This window comes from Copidosoma floridanum, unplaced genomic scaffold, assembly GCF_036245765.1.
Source record: "Copidosoma floridanum isolate Cflo_tuat_1 unplaced genomic scaffold, Cflo_Japanese_pri ptg000011l, whole genome shotgun sequence".
Lineage (NCBI taxonomy): Eukaryota > Metazoa > Arthropoda > Insecta > Hymenoptera > Encyrtidae > Copidosoma > Copidosoma floridanum.
In genome coordinates this window covers 7,535,875-7,551,917 of record NW_028321888.1, presented here as the reverse complement: position 1 = coordinate 7,551,917, position 16,043 = coordinate 7,535,875, and the positions used below count along the sequence as shown (strand labels likewise).

Sequence of the window (16,043 nt, the reverse complement as noted above, 5' to 3'; positions counted from 1 at the left end):
CGACCTGAACTATCACGAGTAGTAGCTTCCCTAAAGTAGTTTTTGCAATATTCATCTTCAGTTGACAATATGGGCTTGCAAGGAACCTCCTGAATCTCCCAAAATTTAAAAATCAGAAATTTTAATCGATCAATGACTTAAACGTAACAAGCTTGAGTAGACGATAACTGCTTAGTGAGATCCGGAACAGACCCGGTCAGAACCTACCCGAAGGCAGTGAGCTGAGGTACAGGAGAATCAGAAGGCCCGCGTCGAAGCCTTTCTTGGAGAATGTCAGCATACACATAAGTGCCTAGAATCGCGTTGATACCATCAGGCAGTGAATACCTTTCATCCGTCAAATGCAGACCACTCAAATATTGACTATTCAGTATCTCCACCATTCTTGAGGGAAGCAAGCGAGATAATTCGATTAATACAGTAAACTGACATTTAATTAAAAAATTTGGGTCGAATCCCAAAGCCAATACTGTAGTAGCTTCCTTTGAAGCCTGTGTGCGAATTGCCGAGCCTACTCCAGAAATCGATATCAAAACCGTACGATAAGGGAGCAACAAACACGAAGCAATGCGATCAGACAAAAATGACCGCTTAGCAGTAGGGTTAATGAGCGCTCGAGTTATTGACAACTCACCATCCTGATTACCAATGGTTATACTGGCAGTGACCAACAGCACCCAACTCCCAATGGACGTGGTAAAACGAGGGCAGATCCATCCGAATAAACTGTCTCCCCACCAAGTGCCGAGCTCGATGGACCTGTCTGAGCCTGATGGGCCGCAGTCTCCAAAGAAGCATATCCCGAGTCAGCTCAGCCCTGCATGTGGAGTAAGTAGTGGTGACGTTTTCCGCTATGATTACAACTCCGCTTCAAGAGACAATTGGCCATGCGGTGACCCTTGACTAGGCACGTTAAACAAAGCTGTGTTTTTTTTACAAAACTTAAAACACAATGGTAAACCTAATACTCGAAGCTTATTACACATATAAAAATCGCGATTATTTTAACAGCATACACATAATGCATTAGAATGTTTACGACCTATATGAGTGACAATAGCCAAAGAGTATGGTTTTCCTGTAGAAGTTGCACATGGTTGACTTTGCGCACGCGATTCAATTTGAGGCCTTGACTGAGACTGGTCTATAGATCGAATTGTACGCTTTAGAAACGAAATTTATTTTTTATAGTTCGAAAATTCTTTTTAGTTTTCCTGTGACACGTTCCAGGACTCTTTCGTATCTGAATTGAGCTTACGAACCACACAATAAACCACAAAATGGTTACACTGATCAATAAGCCAGTCTAAATCAACGAGAGCCTGCACAGTTTCCTCAGCAAAATGAACTACCATTTAAAGATCTTCAACATTATGAACGCGAACTTCAGGCAACTAAATCAACCTCTCCAAATGAGTAGCAAGATTAAGTCGACTATTATCATAACGCTTCAGCAAGCGCTTCCACGCGACATCATAATTAGCCTCGATGACTGTCAGATCCTTTAATCGTTGGACGACAGCGCCTTGCACTGAATTTAACAAATGCTGTAATTTTGCAACACCCGAAATACGTGACTGAACCCTTCTAGCAGCCTCGAAGCGCTGCTTAAAATTCTCCCAATCCTCTTGGTGACCAGAAAACGTGGGTAACAACAATGCTGGCAACGCAGAATTTACCGCATCGCTTGAAAGTACTGGAGCATTACTCATTGGAACCGATGAACAGTGTTAAGTAATTTAGATTTTGCCTCTGTAGTAGCACGTGGCTCAATATATGCAGACTCCACGTACGAATAAGAGTCCTTTTTGAATTCATGATTTTCGAGAAGTGATTCGTCGTCTAATATAGCATAATGTTCTATAACAAACGTTGACCAATACTGCTCCAACAATCTAATTTAAGATTCAAAATATTTAATTGTTTGTTTAGCAGTACTGACCTTCTCGAATGTCTTGCACAAAAAATTCAAAATTAAATTTACCCGCTTCACTTGCTTAGTCATTTCTTTTTCAGCCACTGTGCTATTCAATAATACTTTTGAGTTTCAGAAATGCAAAAGAATCGACATTACAATAACTATTTCAAGTTAAACGAATGTTAAATAAACGTGCTCGAAATACAACAATATGTACAGCGCAAGTATAACGCAAGAGTCAAAGTCGCAAGTTGAAAAACGATATCAACACTGGACATAATTATTTCAAATTTAACGTATGCCATGAGAACGGAAGCGATAATATACAACGATATGTATAACGCAAATATAAGCGAAACGACAACAAATACATAAACTTCGGTTGAGCCAGCAGATATACGTAGCTATTTAACATAGTTAACGAACTCCTATAAGTTCACAATAGTAGTTGACCTTGGCTAGGTGGAAGCCTCATGTTGACAAGTTCTCCGTCGTCAAAATGTAAACACGCTGTAGATATGACGGCGATGTCAAATATGACTGATCGGTCTCACCTCCCACCTTTGTTGTGAAACAGTGTTTGATGTTTATGTCGTGTAAGCTAAAGATTGACAAGACGACTTCCCTCAACGCAACAGCAAACGAACGAAGAAGCAATCAATGGCGTCCAGCGATCCAAACTACCTGCTGTTTTGAATTCTACTTTAGTTACACGAACCTAACGCAGACTCAATACGATGATTTTCTTTTACCTCAACACAACCACGTTCTTCTAATAAATTATGTTGAAGTCACCACTAATTAATTTATAAGTAAACGAGATGGAGCAACGACAAATAACTTTGGTTGCGTGGAAGAATAAATAAAACAAAGAATCAGAAGGTATAATGAACTAACTGTAACAATTTATGGATGACTGGAACAATTAGTACTTTCTTTTCTTTTGAATCAGTTAAAAATAACAAAACAACGTGCTTGACCGCTCGCTTTCTTAATTCACACTTACAATAAATAAGGTTAAAATACCTGTTTCAAATTGGCTTTCTGTTTTCTTTTTCGTCTTTAAACTATCTATATACAGCAGTGACGATTTGCTTCAATGTGCTGGCACGCAGCTCTTGTGCTTCTCGATGTGGCCGACGGCTTGACTCGGTGATGATCAACGGCGTCTAACTATAAGATGCAGCGACTTCAGAACGAAGAGTTCCTCGGCTGGTGTCAAGCTCGTCAAGATGCAGTCCGACCTTGAAGGAAAAGACTGTCTCACCAAGACGAAGATGATGCTCTGATGAGCACTGTATATGCAAAGCACCAAGAGCAGCCAGGCCGCACATCTGCTTGCTTCACTGGCCCATACTGAACTAGACTGTCGCTGCCTCACCACGTAAAACTATGCCCTGATATCTCTCTTATTTTTTCTACCACTGGCAATATTCCGACAAACCGAGAAACCATCCACTCGATACACTGAGCGACACCCAGACACACACATACATTCGCACCTCTTCCTGCAACACAACAAGGGCGCAAACTAATCGAGATAAACATTACATAAATTCCTACAGGTAGTGAAAAAGTTACAAGTAATTAATTAACAAACTAGTAGGTATGGTAGGATTTAAACAGGCTGTCAACAGTTAAGTTCTCAATGCAAGGAAAGTGCATGTGTTGGACCATTGAGATAACAACGGTTTGGGAGATTTAAATTCTAGTTTATCGATATTACAGATTTTAGCTGTCCTCTGGCTGATAAAATAAAACTGGCGGCTATTCGCCCCCATCGTAATAGGGCGTACAAAGCCAACTATGCACATCATAACGTTAAACTATACAAAAAGTTTATCCTAGATTTACCTGAGTCCAAGGAATAGATGTAACCATTGCTTTTAGTAATTAATCATTCTATTTATTATTTTTCAATTTACAAATGCCATCTGAAATTTAATAGGCAAACTAAGATATTTTTTTGCTACGCTTGTTTTGGGCAAGATTCAAGGGTTGTACTTCACAGATAAAAGGGTCTGGTTGAGGCTCCTATCAATCGTGCTGCTAAGTCAACGTTAAAAATTTCATTAGATAACCGTACAGGTGTAAACAAATTTATCTTTTATTTATTTTTAAGTCCCCTTAAAGTCATTCAGTAGTATTTATGAATCTATCTTTCACTTATCTTTAAGACAGTGACACATATTGCTAAAGTCATTTTCAAGTAATCTTCAAGACATTCGCCCTTTATGTAGATAAGTCAGTGCTGCACTATGCTACCATCTTTCGAACATATCTGTATTAGTACAGGTACCTTTCAACTCTTTAGTAATACAGTCAGTAGCGTACCTGTCTATTACTCTGGAAACAGAGATCCAAATACCATTGAGGGCAAGAGAATCTTCATTCTAAAATTTATTTTCTGAATATCTCGATAAAGTAAAAATAATTTTAAATTACGTTTTAATATACGCGTTCATTACATCTAAAAAAATTAATTGTAAAAACATATTTTAAAACTCGCGCCTGTTCTGATGGTCCGACTTAATGTAAGGATATTGGGCTTGGGCACTATTTCAGCAGCCATGAGCACAAGAGCAGGGCGCGCACACGACTGGATACGTCAGCCGTAGGTACTACGGGCACAAGAACGGGGCGAGCAAATGGGCGGATACGACGGTCATGGGCGCTACGAGCACAATGAAGGGACGAGCACACGGGAGTTCGCGGCAGCCATGGGCACAGCTTGTATTCGTAGCCTGTGGGGTGGGCTTGGAGTGAGGCCAGGCGCGAAGGTGACCCCGTACTAGTATTAGTGGTCCGGCCTAGAACCCGCTTCGTTTACCTACGTACACACATTATTAGGTTACACGACTGTGATGTAAATGATTATTTGGCTTTTTAGTCGGAGATAAAAGGTTTTTTTCTAAGTTTCTTGACTATGACTGGTGGGTGAACATATTAAATCCTAATTTACTCTAAGATTTCAACTCAGTTTATTAATAAATATCTACTAAAATAATTAAATACCACGTTAATTTTAATTACTTTTGACAACGCTTAGTCTGCATTTTTGGGATACAACTTATGCGTTTCATATGAAAAATATGATTGATAATTTACAATGCAATATTTTTTATAATGACTGTGTTTAATGTGGAAGAAAGCAAATCGTCGTATTAAATGATTTAAGCTTTCTGATTAATAACTTGCTGCACATACTTAATTTAATTACCGACGAAAACTAGTTAGTGTTTTTGTTCAGTAAACCTAGGTATCGTTTGAAATTAGAATGTTTTATTAATATTCTTCCAAAAAACCAAAGCTTCTTATTATAAAACTTCAAATATTTGTAACAAAACTGACTTGCTAAAATTAAAAAGATTCTTATACAGTTAAAACCTATGATGGTACATAAACTAATTCTCTTGCTGCAAAAATCTTAAGTATTTATTGTAATTATAAAGCTCTTGTGTAGCTAAAAAATTTGTATGTACATCTTAAAATCGATTGAAAAATCTTGAGATCTTACCATCATACTGCATTATTTATTTTAAGATTAGAATTATGTTTTCTAGACAGTTTTCCTTCAAGATTATCCAAAATTTGAGGTACACTTTTTTCCAAAAAATACAGTTTCTCAAAAATTATTTCTATGATACCTTTATCATGATGTTTTTTTATTTGTGTAATTTTCTTACTTATTGACAAATGTTGTACAGTTGAGTTTCAAAGATCTAGAGTAAATAAATATACTAAGGAAGACACCCTTAAAGTAGAATAACAACATCGTAAAATATGAATAATACCTTAAAACTTTTGATATACGGTAGATCTTTTATCTAAAGTTACAGTGTTAGTGTTTTTGGCATGTGCAATTTAGACGAGTATTGAAGCATATAGGTAAGTGGGAGAGGGTTATAGATATTATGGTATTTTTGTAAACAATACCCCTGCCTCTCTTACAACTATCTTCTGAGTCGTGCATATCCAAAATATTGATATCGAGATTATAGATGTATGCTCCTTCGCACATTGAGAATCTTAAAGTATACTCCATGTTTTACGATATAGCCACATTGTACTTCTATTTTCAGAATCAATTTTGTTTCGTGTGAATCATATAATTACTTTTCTAGGGAGGAGACGTGATCCGTTGCAATTACGGTGACAGCTGCGAAACGCTAAATTTGTCGCTCTAGCATTTTTGATTAAGCATTGTTAACATCTAAGCAAGTATTTTACTATTGAAGATAACAGGTGATATTATAAACTCTCACTCTCTTTTTTTCCTTTTTTCTCTCCCCTCTCCTCCCTACTGTTCTCTTTCTAGTAAAGGCTCGTTGATTACGCTTGTATTATTTTAAAGCTACTACTTTTTTTGGCCTGGCTTGCTTACTTATACCTTTGTCAGAGATTTTGTGAGGTATGCCACTACTCATAGCCTGGATGAGAATACATATGAAAATTGTACAATAAAAGAAAGCGATTATGTTAAAATACGATTTAACTTATTAAATAAGCACTGTTAATGTAATTGATAAAGTTATTAGGATTGACAAAAGCTATACTGAGAATTATACTGTAATTTAACCGTTGTACATTTGATGTTATTGAATACTTTATCCTGCTTTTCTCTATATAAATTACAGATAATTATTATTTAAGATATTAAAAAAGTTTTAATGTGTTAACTATGTTTTTGCCATACGGACTACATTTCCTTGGCTAAATAAATGGTGTTTTAAGCCAAGTCCATACTCTATATTATGCTGTTAATCCGAAGGTCGTACGTTAATTTTTTTGACTCTAGAATCATATCAGAAAAAAGATATTTACCATTCTTCATATTATTTTAGACTGATAATCAATAAGCTTGTAGTTGGCTCATTCGACCATTAGTCAGTGTTTTGAGAAAGTACAAAAAATCAGTTTGGTATTTTTATGATAAAGAAAAAAGCCGCGCGCCAGCTTGGTTTACACTTACTGTGTGTATAAACTCCCAGCTATCACATATATGTATTTCATACAGAAGAATATATATATTTCATACAGAAGAAAATTACAATTGCAACTCTCAAATTGTGCTACGATGTTATTCATGTTACTTGTTTTTCTAAAACCTACTATATATAAGATTACTAGTTACTTGTTATGAAGTAAGAAATTTTTAGAGGAAAATAGCCAAACTTAATGTTGAAATTTTTTTACATCTAAGGAAATAAATAGTTAACTAATTTTCTCAATTCTGCAATACGTACACACGCACACTTGGAGGACAAAAAACGACTTTGGTACTACTCCATCTCTTTTTTTCTGCATCTCTATCAATTTTTGAACACTATGCCTTCAATACCACTCTTAATTTATTCGCGTTTACTAGCTATCTCGCAAAATTTCTTACCGTACTCTGCTCTGTCGTAGTCTTCATCAGTACTCTATAATCTAATGCCAATTTGTATGCTGTCGCTGAAGTCTAAAGATCCAATGGAAGTAGTGAACACACTCAACTTATTAATATTAATTTAATATTAGGAAGCCTAAGACTTTTTTTCTATTCTATTTGCCAGCTATTTTAGCAATGCCTGTATTTTGCAAACCTCTAACGCACATCAGTTTGACTTTACATCATACTTTTAGTTACGACAAGCAATCTTATATTTTGTTAAAAAAAATAACGGAGACCCTACCAACACTGCCATTTAGGATAGTAATGCTATTTAAAGCATATTAAAATATCTTGAGGTAAAGTGGTGATTTTCTATGATAAAAAATACTTTTAAATGATAGCACACAAGCAAGAGTAATAATAATCTTTTATGAAACTAAAGACCAAGCATATAGTTCTTAAGGTTAAACTAGTTTTAAATCAACATTGTCTAGGGTAATAAAAACAGGTATTTTTGTATAATCTAATGCATATTCAAACACTTATTATTTCATTGTGTTATTATTATAAGAAATTGATCCAATAATAAATTCATCCCCCATAAAAAAAATTTGTAGCTTGCTACCACTCTACATCATGTTTAGCGGGTTCTCTAACACACGCTGGTTATATGTCTATTAGAGTACTGTAAACTATAAATCTAAACGAATAAACTAGTAAAGTTTCTATGGTTATGTTATTATCACAATGATAAAAGCATACAATTATAAAATATTAGAAGTCGTACGTCTATTTTAAATCGGTAAGAGAGCTAAAATGATCTTGTAAATATTACGTATAAGTAAGATGCACTCAATAATAATAAGATATGTTTAAAATTCTCATTTCAGGCAGTATATTCTCGTGTTGCAAGAGTTTGTAAATATGATAGAGGTGGGCCACACCGCTTTCGTAATAGATGGACATCTTTTTTAAAATCTCGTCTTAATTGTTCTCTGACTGGAGATTTTCCATTTTACTTCAACGAAATACGTAAGTTACATAAATAATTAGTTTTTTACTGAGTAGTACTCTGGTAGTTAAAAATAACTAATTACCATCTTAAAAAAATATATTATTAAAAGTATACATGATGGACCACATGTATTTTGTCGTTACTCACTCAAAAATTTAAACATTACGTATTATTGAAAAACAAATGCATTTGTTAGAATATAATTATCAGTAATATATAGCTAGTACAGTCCACATAAATATAACTTTTTAAGATAGTTAATTATGTAAGAGTATGATTTTTAATAAGTTTACCTATTTTACTCTATTTTAGTTTTTTAAAGTATTGTATACGTACAGTATAAATTAGTAAAATTGTAATGAAAAATTGTTCCATCAATGCTTATAATCTAAAATTTCATAATTCTTTCAAGTACTATTTTGTTGTAATAACAATAAATTTTGTTTAAAAATCGTCAGTTTAAAATCCCCAAAGAAGTAAATAAAAGACCAAAATTAAATAGACTTGCACTACTCAGAGCTAAAGTTGGGCTTTACAGACAAAACATTAAAAATAGATTTTTGGTAAACCTTAAATATACTTTTGGTAAAGTCGTAAAGAAAACTAGCAGAGGTTTTGGTGGAAAAAATAGTGATATTAGGTTCTCAGAATCAAATGAGTCCGAGTTCAAATCTTGGTCAAATTAAGTATCTTTTTCTATAACTTTATTTATAACTGATTGGCAGTTTTTTGTCTTGTATGTATCTGTTTTGATACAGAGCAGATAATTCATAAATATAGTGATCACTGCCATTTTAATACAATTTTATTTTTCAAGGTAATCTGAAATAATCAACTGCACTTTGTAAGCCACTAGTACAGTTCACTACTAGATGTACTGCAATAAATATAGAGCTGCAATTTTGTCACTTAAGACAAACATTAAATAATAAGTTAAATATTTGTGGACTCAGGAGCTAAAAACTATTAATGTGCTCCAAATGTTGACTGCTATGATATCATTTAATTATTTAAGCTCATTGTTTGCTCTTTTATAAGGTAAGCCTATATAATGGGCAAAAACTCTCTGAATAAAATGTAAATTATTCTTATAAATCATGGCTTTTTCATTTCTGGATATCTGCTACCGCAATAAAGTCAATTTTAATAATACGCACTTGAGACAAACTACATGGTTTTGACACATGAGAAATCGTATGGAAATGGTTTCAAACCCTAACGTGAACGTGATAAAATCATGTTTGAAATCCATGTATAGATATCTCTTATTACTTTTCATGTGGAGAAACAATGTAGTTTTTTTCATGCAAGCGGAGATGAGATTTTCATGGAAAACATCTAATAAAGTAGTACGATAGTAACATACCAGAAAACAAAGATTTTAACTCAAATTTTGGGCTCACGATATAAATAATTTACATTTAATATTCATAACCCAGCTGACTACGATAAAAATACTGAAAACGCTCCAAAAACACTAATAGATTGTAAAAATGACATTTTTTTAAACAAACGCCTTTTTCTTGTGAATGGAGAAACTAAGCAATAAACGGCTTATACCAATCAGTCAAGTGTCAAAAATTCTATAAGAAACAACTGTTAACCTAAGTTTAATAAGTACAAACTCTCGAAGTAAACTGTAACAACAAATACGTGCATAACGGACTGCAACTAAGAAGAATAGCATACAGCCAGTCCTCACCATGCTACCTGCCTGAGCGCAAATAAATTTCGACCAATGAGAACTCGTGCAATTTGTGACTGCTAAATTGCAAATACCTTTAAGATACTGCAGTACCAATTTCGACACGTCTTGGTCCAAAATACGTACTTTTCCATTTCAAAACAAATACAGACTGTAAGAAAGCAAACACCAGCAGCGATCGTGTTAAAGTTGGTACAACCACCGTTTAGTGCCTAAGATAGTTGTGAATTAATAAGAATGGGGCCGCTCAGGTTCAAAGTTTGAAATGTCAGGGGCCAAACCTTGGGCTTGTGAGAGACAAGTATAGCTTGAACTCTCTAGCGTCAAAAGTCGGCTATAGTAAAGCCGAAGAATGCATCATATACCCGTACACAAGTTGTTAGTAATTATATATATCTTACTATAGTATATAGTTGTTTTATGTTGGGCAGTCTCAATATCACTCCCGCGTCCCCCCACGTCCCCCCACAAAAAAAACTTTGTTTTAAATAGCTCCCCCACAAAATAAGGTAAAATTCGATCGTTTTATACGTGATTTTGACATAGTTAAAAATATACTAGCCCCCCCATTCAGCCCCCCCACGCCCCCCATGTCCCCCACAGCCCCACCACACTATTTTAATGTTCCAAGCAATGGCCCCCAACAAAATAAAATTAACTTTGTTCGTTTTATGCGTGATGCGTGACGACGTAGTGGAATAATTTGGCACTCTCACATTTAGTTCATGCCCCATGCTCCCTAACATCATTATTACGTACCACGCATCGTTATCAGTCTATTTTTCCAGTATGAGACAAATAGACACACTTTACACTTTAAAAATATCTATGCAGAAAATTCTATCATTTATTAATTGAACGTATAAGTTATCTTAGCTTATTAAATTAAATTTATACATGTAGAATACAACCAAACATATTTATATTTACGAACTGTAAAACTTAATAGTTTATATTTAATAGGTTGAAGGTGTAGGCCACGTTATACTTTTTTTTGTTTGTATTATTTTAGTTCTATGTAATTTCCAATGATCAAAGCATATATTTTTATAACATGATAAAAATAAATACATCATCTAAAAATTTATATAACATTCCTAATGTAAGCCATGGAAGTTTGCCAAATGTCGAAGGATTTTCTACTAAAATTTTTAGAAAATGAAACATTTCTTTATGTTCGAAGTTTTCACCAGAATTTCACAAGAATTCAGATTTACTTTTGATTTAAAAAAAAAAACATGAACACTTTATATTTTACGTACACGGCCTCTATTTAATGACTATATATCTGTATACATAGCCTCTCTTTCTACTGTTTGTGCGTGGTGAAAATCGTAACGTATAATAAATATAAACGTAAAAAGTTTTAATTGACGTAATCAATTATAATGATAATACAATCTAAAAAATAAATCATAACAGATTTTAACCAATGGACCCCGAAGGAAGCCACCAGGGGTTTTGTTAAAGTCTAAGCATTATTATTTAAGAACGGGGGGTTGGCACATGGAGCACGTAGGGGGCGAAGCTTTACTAGTGTATATATATATATATATATATATATATATACACACTATATACATGCGTGTATGCGTGTGTATAGATGTTTGTGTGTGTGTGTTTGCGCGAGCGCGCACAGAGGTTACTTATATAGAGAATCACATGTATGTAAGGGTAATTATGAGGACAAGAGTGAGATTATGTGGACGTCCGCGCGCGCGCACACACACACACACACATATATATATATATTGTGATATGCTAGCCGGGGATTATGATTAGCGTGCATGTGTATTTTTTAACCTTAATCTTTTTCGTTATTTATAGTAACACTAAGTACAATATTGTACTTAAATTCTACATAGGAAAGGGACCGGGATTCAGCTGGCAGTGTACAGCGCTGATTGCAGCAGCACGTAGTGCAATATAGGTAGCAAGTATTGTGGACTAGCTTTTTATGACCTATGTAACGGCACTAGTCTGTTGCCACTAGAATCAGCACTGCGCACTACCAATTAAGATAACACTTTGCATATAGTTGTGAACTGAGTGTTTATTAAAATCAACGTAATTACTGAAACAAAATTATAGTGGCACACCACAAGGACACTCCCTATGATGTGGCTTACTAATCCGTTTGTTGCTATACTTTAATAACTTCCATAGGGGTGCTTCGGGTTGACTCTATTTATATATTCAGGGATAGGTAGTTATGGGAGGACTACTTTCACTCACTGCTTGCACAGCACTAAGATAACTTGGCGTCACCTACCAGTTCAATATTTCGGCCGGACTAATCGTCTTGTTCCTGGCGATGCTGCGTGCGTCACGGGCAGCGGAGAGCTTGGGCGACCTGGTTAACGTCGTCGAGTGTACGAGGTTGTGTGTTGGCACTAGCTTGCAGTGTTGCGGCTACTTAGTGGCTCGGCAGGTGAGAGTCTAACGTTGCCATGTCGTGCAGCACCAGTACCAGCCTCGCAGCGAGCCCAAGTGTCTATCCTTGTCTCGCCGCGCAGGCGCAACGTACTCTCTACGGTCTGCCACACACACTACCCGACACGGCCTCACCGGTCGACCACCGCTACCAAGCTACCTCCCAATACACTGACAGCTATCGCTCACAGACCTACAGCCTACTTTCATGATACTTTTCATATACACATTACTAAGGTACCTTTGTAGGACCATGGGAGGGAGAGTCAACCTGAGCTCTTAGATTGTTTGTATTATTACGGCCTCCGGGCCTTGTATCAGAATTCCGCGTGTTATACTTAGTAAGCCACATGCACGAGAGAAAGAGAGAGCTATCTTTGAGACTCTCGCCGTTTATTCGCGATGATAAGGGCTCTGTGACGTGCTTATACACACCTTTGATTCGCCACGTTACAATATATATATATATATATACATTTACCCTACTGCGCGCTTCGCGCGCCCACCCCCAAGAAATGTTTGAAACCTAAAAATTCAATAAAATATAAGAAATTTAGTAGAAAAATAATGAATTGTTTCTTAGTTGTTTTAATTTTTTTGATGATGTTTCTAATATTTCCATATACTTTTTATATTCATCTGACAAACAATTTAGTGTCACAATATTTTATCATACGATAAATACAACTTATGTTTAAAATTAAAGTATTTAAAGATAAAACTTTACTATTAAAGCTTTTTTGCAAAAGAAAAATGTACACATCTGTATAATCGTATGAAATTAAATATTTATCAATCAATATTTATTATTGACTTCAGGGTCAGTGCTAAGCATACGATCAGGAAGAGTTAATTATGTGATACAGACATGTTACAGACAATAACGATCGTCTTAACGATATAGACTAAGCCTGATGAGGTTGGCGTTAAGACCAACGAAACGTTGCTAAAACTAATACCTGATTTTTTGGAGTTTTCATTCGCACTCCCAAAATTAGCTCTTACTGATCGTATGCTTAGGCACTAACCCTCAAGTCATCATGGAAACAACTGAGAGCAGAACGACATGTTCAACAAACGACGTAATATTTAATATTATTATTACATCGCAGTGATATGGTATTTGGCACAAAAAGTCAAATTCTTATAATTATAACATCGGCATTTGAAAATATACGACGATTTTTGTAATTTTAAGGTTTCTAGAATAAAATGAAAGGCTATTCTGTTCTTTAATTTGTAAAAAATCAATTTTTTAATAAAATTAAAGATTTTCAAGATAAATTTCAAAGTTATAATATACATAAAAAATTTCGTTATGCGAGCATTTTTCTTTTTTTTAATGTAAGAATTTGAAAAACAGTGTCCTAATTCATAATATTTTTTCATTTTTTCACTTATTTAAAGTCTAATTTTCGAGATGCATTCTATATATTTAAAAAACTTAATTTCTTAGACAAAAATAAAAAGTTATAAGAAGAAAACTTTGACAAAAAAATAATAAAATTGTTAACGATCAAGAATTTCTCGCCATCCAATGTTTTTAATGCTTGCTTGGTTCTCCAAATCATTTTGTATAAATGTATTCTCAGAATTTTCAACTCCTGATACCAATACGTATATATAGTTGACCATGAGAAAATGAAGGTCTTTTGTAGTAAAATCCTAATTTATTAAAACTTCAACGTTGCAATTTATTGATTATCATGGAAAAAGCTATAACTATGGGAAACTTTTTCCTGTGTATAATGAATAGTAAAGATGAATTATTACTGGTATTTAACGTGCTTCTTGGAATGAAAACTTCATTACTAGATTTTTAACCAGTTATTACTTCTGCTTCTCAATGATATTTAAATAATTTTGTTATACCTTGTCCAGTGCCATTGCACAATCCATCAAATATACTCAAGTTTCTTATAAACATACCGATAGTATCTTCGTTTAAATTTATAACATGTGGTGGTTAGGTGGTTATACTTTATGTACATTTCTTAGAGTTTCTATAAAAAAATTTATGTTTATATTTTTGTTAGTGCGATCACAACCTAAATATCGTGCATAATCTGTGGTGTAATGAGTATGTTCATTTACTTTGATACAATTCAAAATTTTACTATCTAAAATGTACGAAAGTTTGTTGTGAGTTGTTAGAATTACTTTGTTTAGGCAGTTATTTATACCATAAATTTGTTTACAAACATCATCAATTTCCCATTCCTGTGAAATTTGGAAGATTTTATTGTTCCATTTCTGATGTTTATTAACAATAATGAAAATTTAAAATCTGTACAGTTTTATAATTTTAAAGTGATTACGTAGAAAATAATACTTCATAGTTTCACTAATTATTGACTTTTAGCACTCTAGCTTTATCACTAGAAGTATTTGTCTTAAATTGCCTCCTAAAAGAAATAATTTTCTACCAAATATAATATTGTTATCACATAATTCTTTTAAAGTTTTATCCACTTTTTTCGAAGCTTTTTTAAAGATCATTCAAGCTTCGTGCTAAATAATTACAGTTTCTTCATGAAATCTTTTTTTATCAGCTTCGTATTCTAAAAAAAAAACTTTTAGTGTTATTTAAATCTAATTGTTATCAAAATGCTATATGACTTATCATTCCTTCAGGTAATAAAGTTGAAGCGATTCCCGTCCAAGCCATAGATATAACCTTTTTATTTAAAACAAAAAATAAGAAATTAATGTTTTGTATACAAATATTTTTACAGAACCTTCTGGACCATCAATAGAATATAATTTTGTATCACAGTTAATAATTTAATTAAAAAAATTTTTTTATCGCTATTAAGGTTAACAAATAAATCCTTAAAATTGGTTTCTAAATTAATTAAAGGTTAATTGTCCTTAATATTATCAGATTCCACTGTTTTATTTGTTTCTGGTAGTCCATAATCTTAACATGATTTTTCTTCAAATTTGAAGATTTCATTTAAATGTAATAAAGCATTGTCTTGTTTATCGTTTTTTACATCTTTAATAAAAAATTTGTTGGAGTGATTACCAAATATACTTACCACAAACGTCTTTAGATATTTAAAACCATGCGAAAAATTTTCTCAGTTGATATGGCAGGAAAATGTTACAAGCTTCTTTAAATACTTTATATATTCAAAAGCCGTGTTCAACTTAACCTAAAGCAGTAGCAGTACCTCTAAACGTACGATAATGTATGATATCAACTGTTTCCAAACTTTCAAAAGATTCAGCTTCACTCGCCCAATTTAAGATTAATTTAAAAAAAAAACGCTCAGAGTCCTTAGGTAACGCTGTGTTATGTCACCTTATTGTTAAATGACATCTAACTGTTTCTCTTTCATCCCAAGTTCTTAACATCAAATTAAAACATTTTATGGAATATTTACGTATCTAGTTTTTTCACGAAACTATTTTATTTCATTCAAACAAAGCCCTTAATGCTGTTTCGGAGTTTTCTATAGCTTTAAACGTATTATTTCCTTGAAAAACTATTTTTTGTTTAATTTTAATATTACTGGTAAATTAAATACAGAATAATTACGTCCACACAGAGGAAACTCTTGCAATCGCCATGCTGCCTGCTGGGGGCTTGAAT

At 33.8% G+C, this 16,043-nt stretch overlaps 1 protein-coding gene across 1 annotated transcript in view; it reads left to right on the top strand.

Moving 5' to 3' along the window:
* Positions 1–16,043, top strand: part of Sema1a (semaphorin 1a) — a 610,859-nt gene that overhangs the window by 345,232 nt on the left and 249,584 nt on the right. Inside the window, exon 6 of the mRNA XM_089589929.1 lies at positions 8,183–8,324. Within this exon, the coding sequence (XP_089446055.1) occupies positions 8,183–8,324 (142 nt within the window). The remainder of the gene's footprint in view (positions 1–8,182; positions 8,325–16,043) is intronic.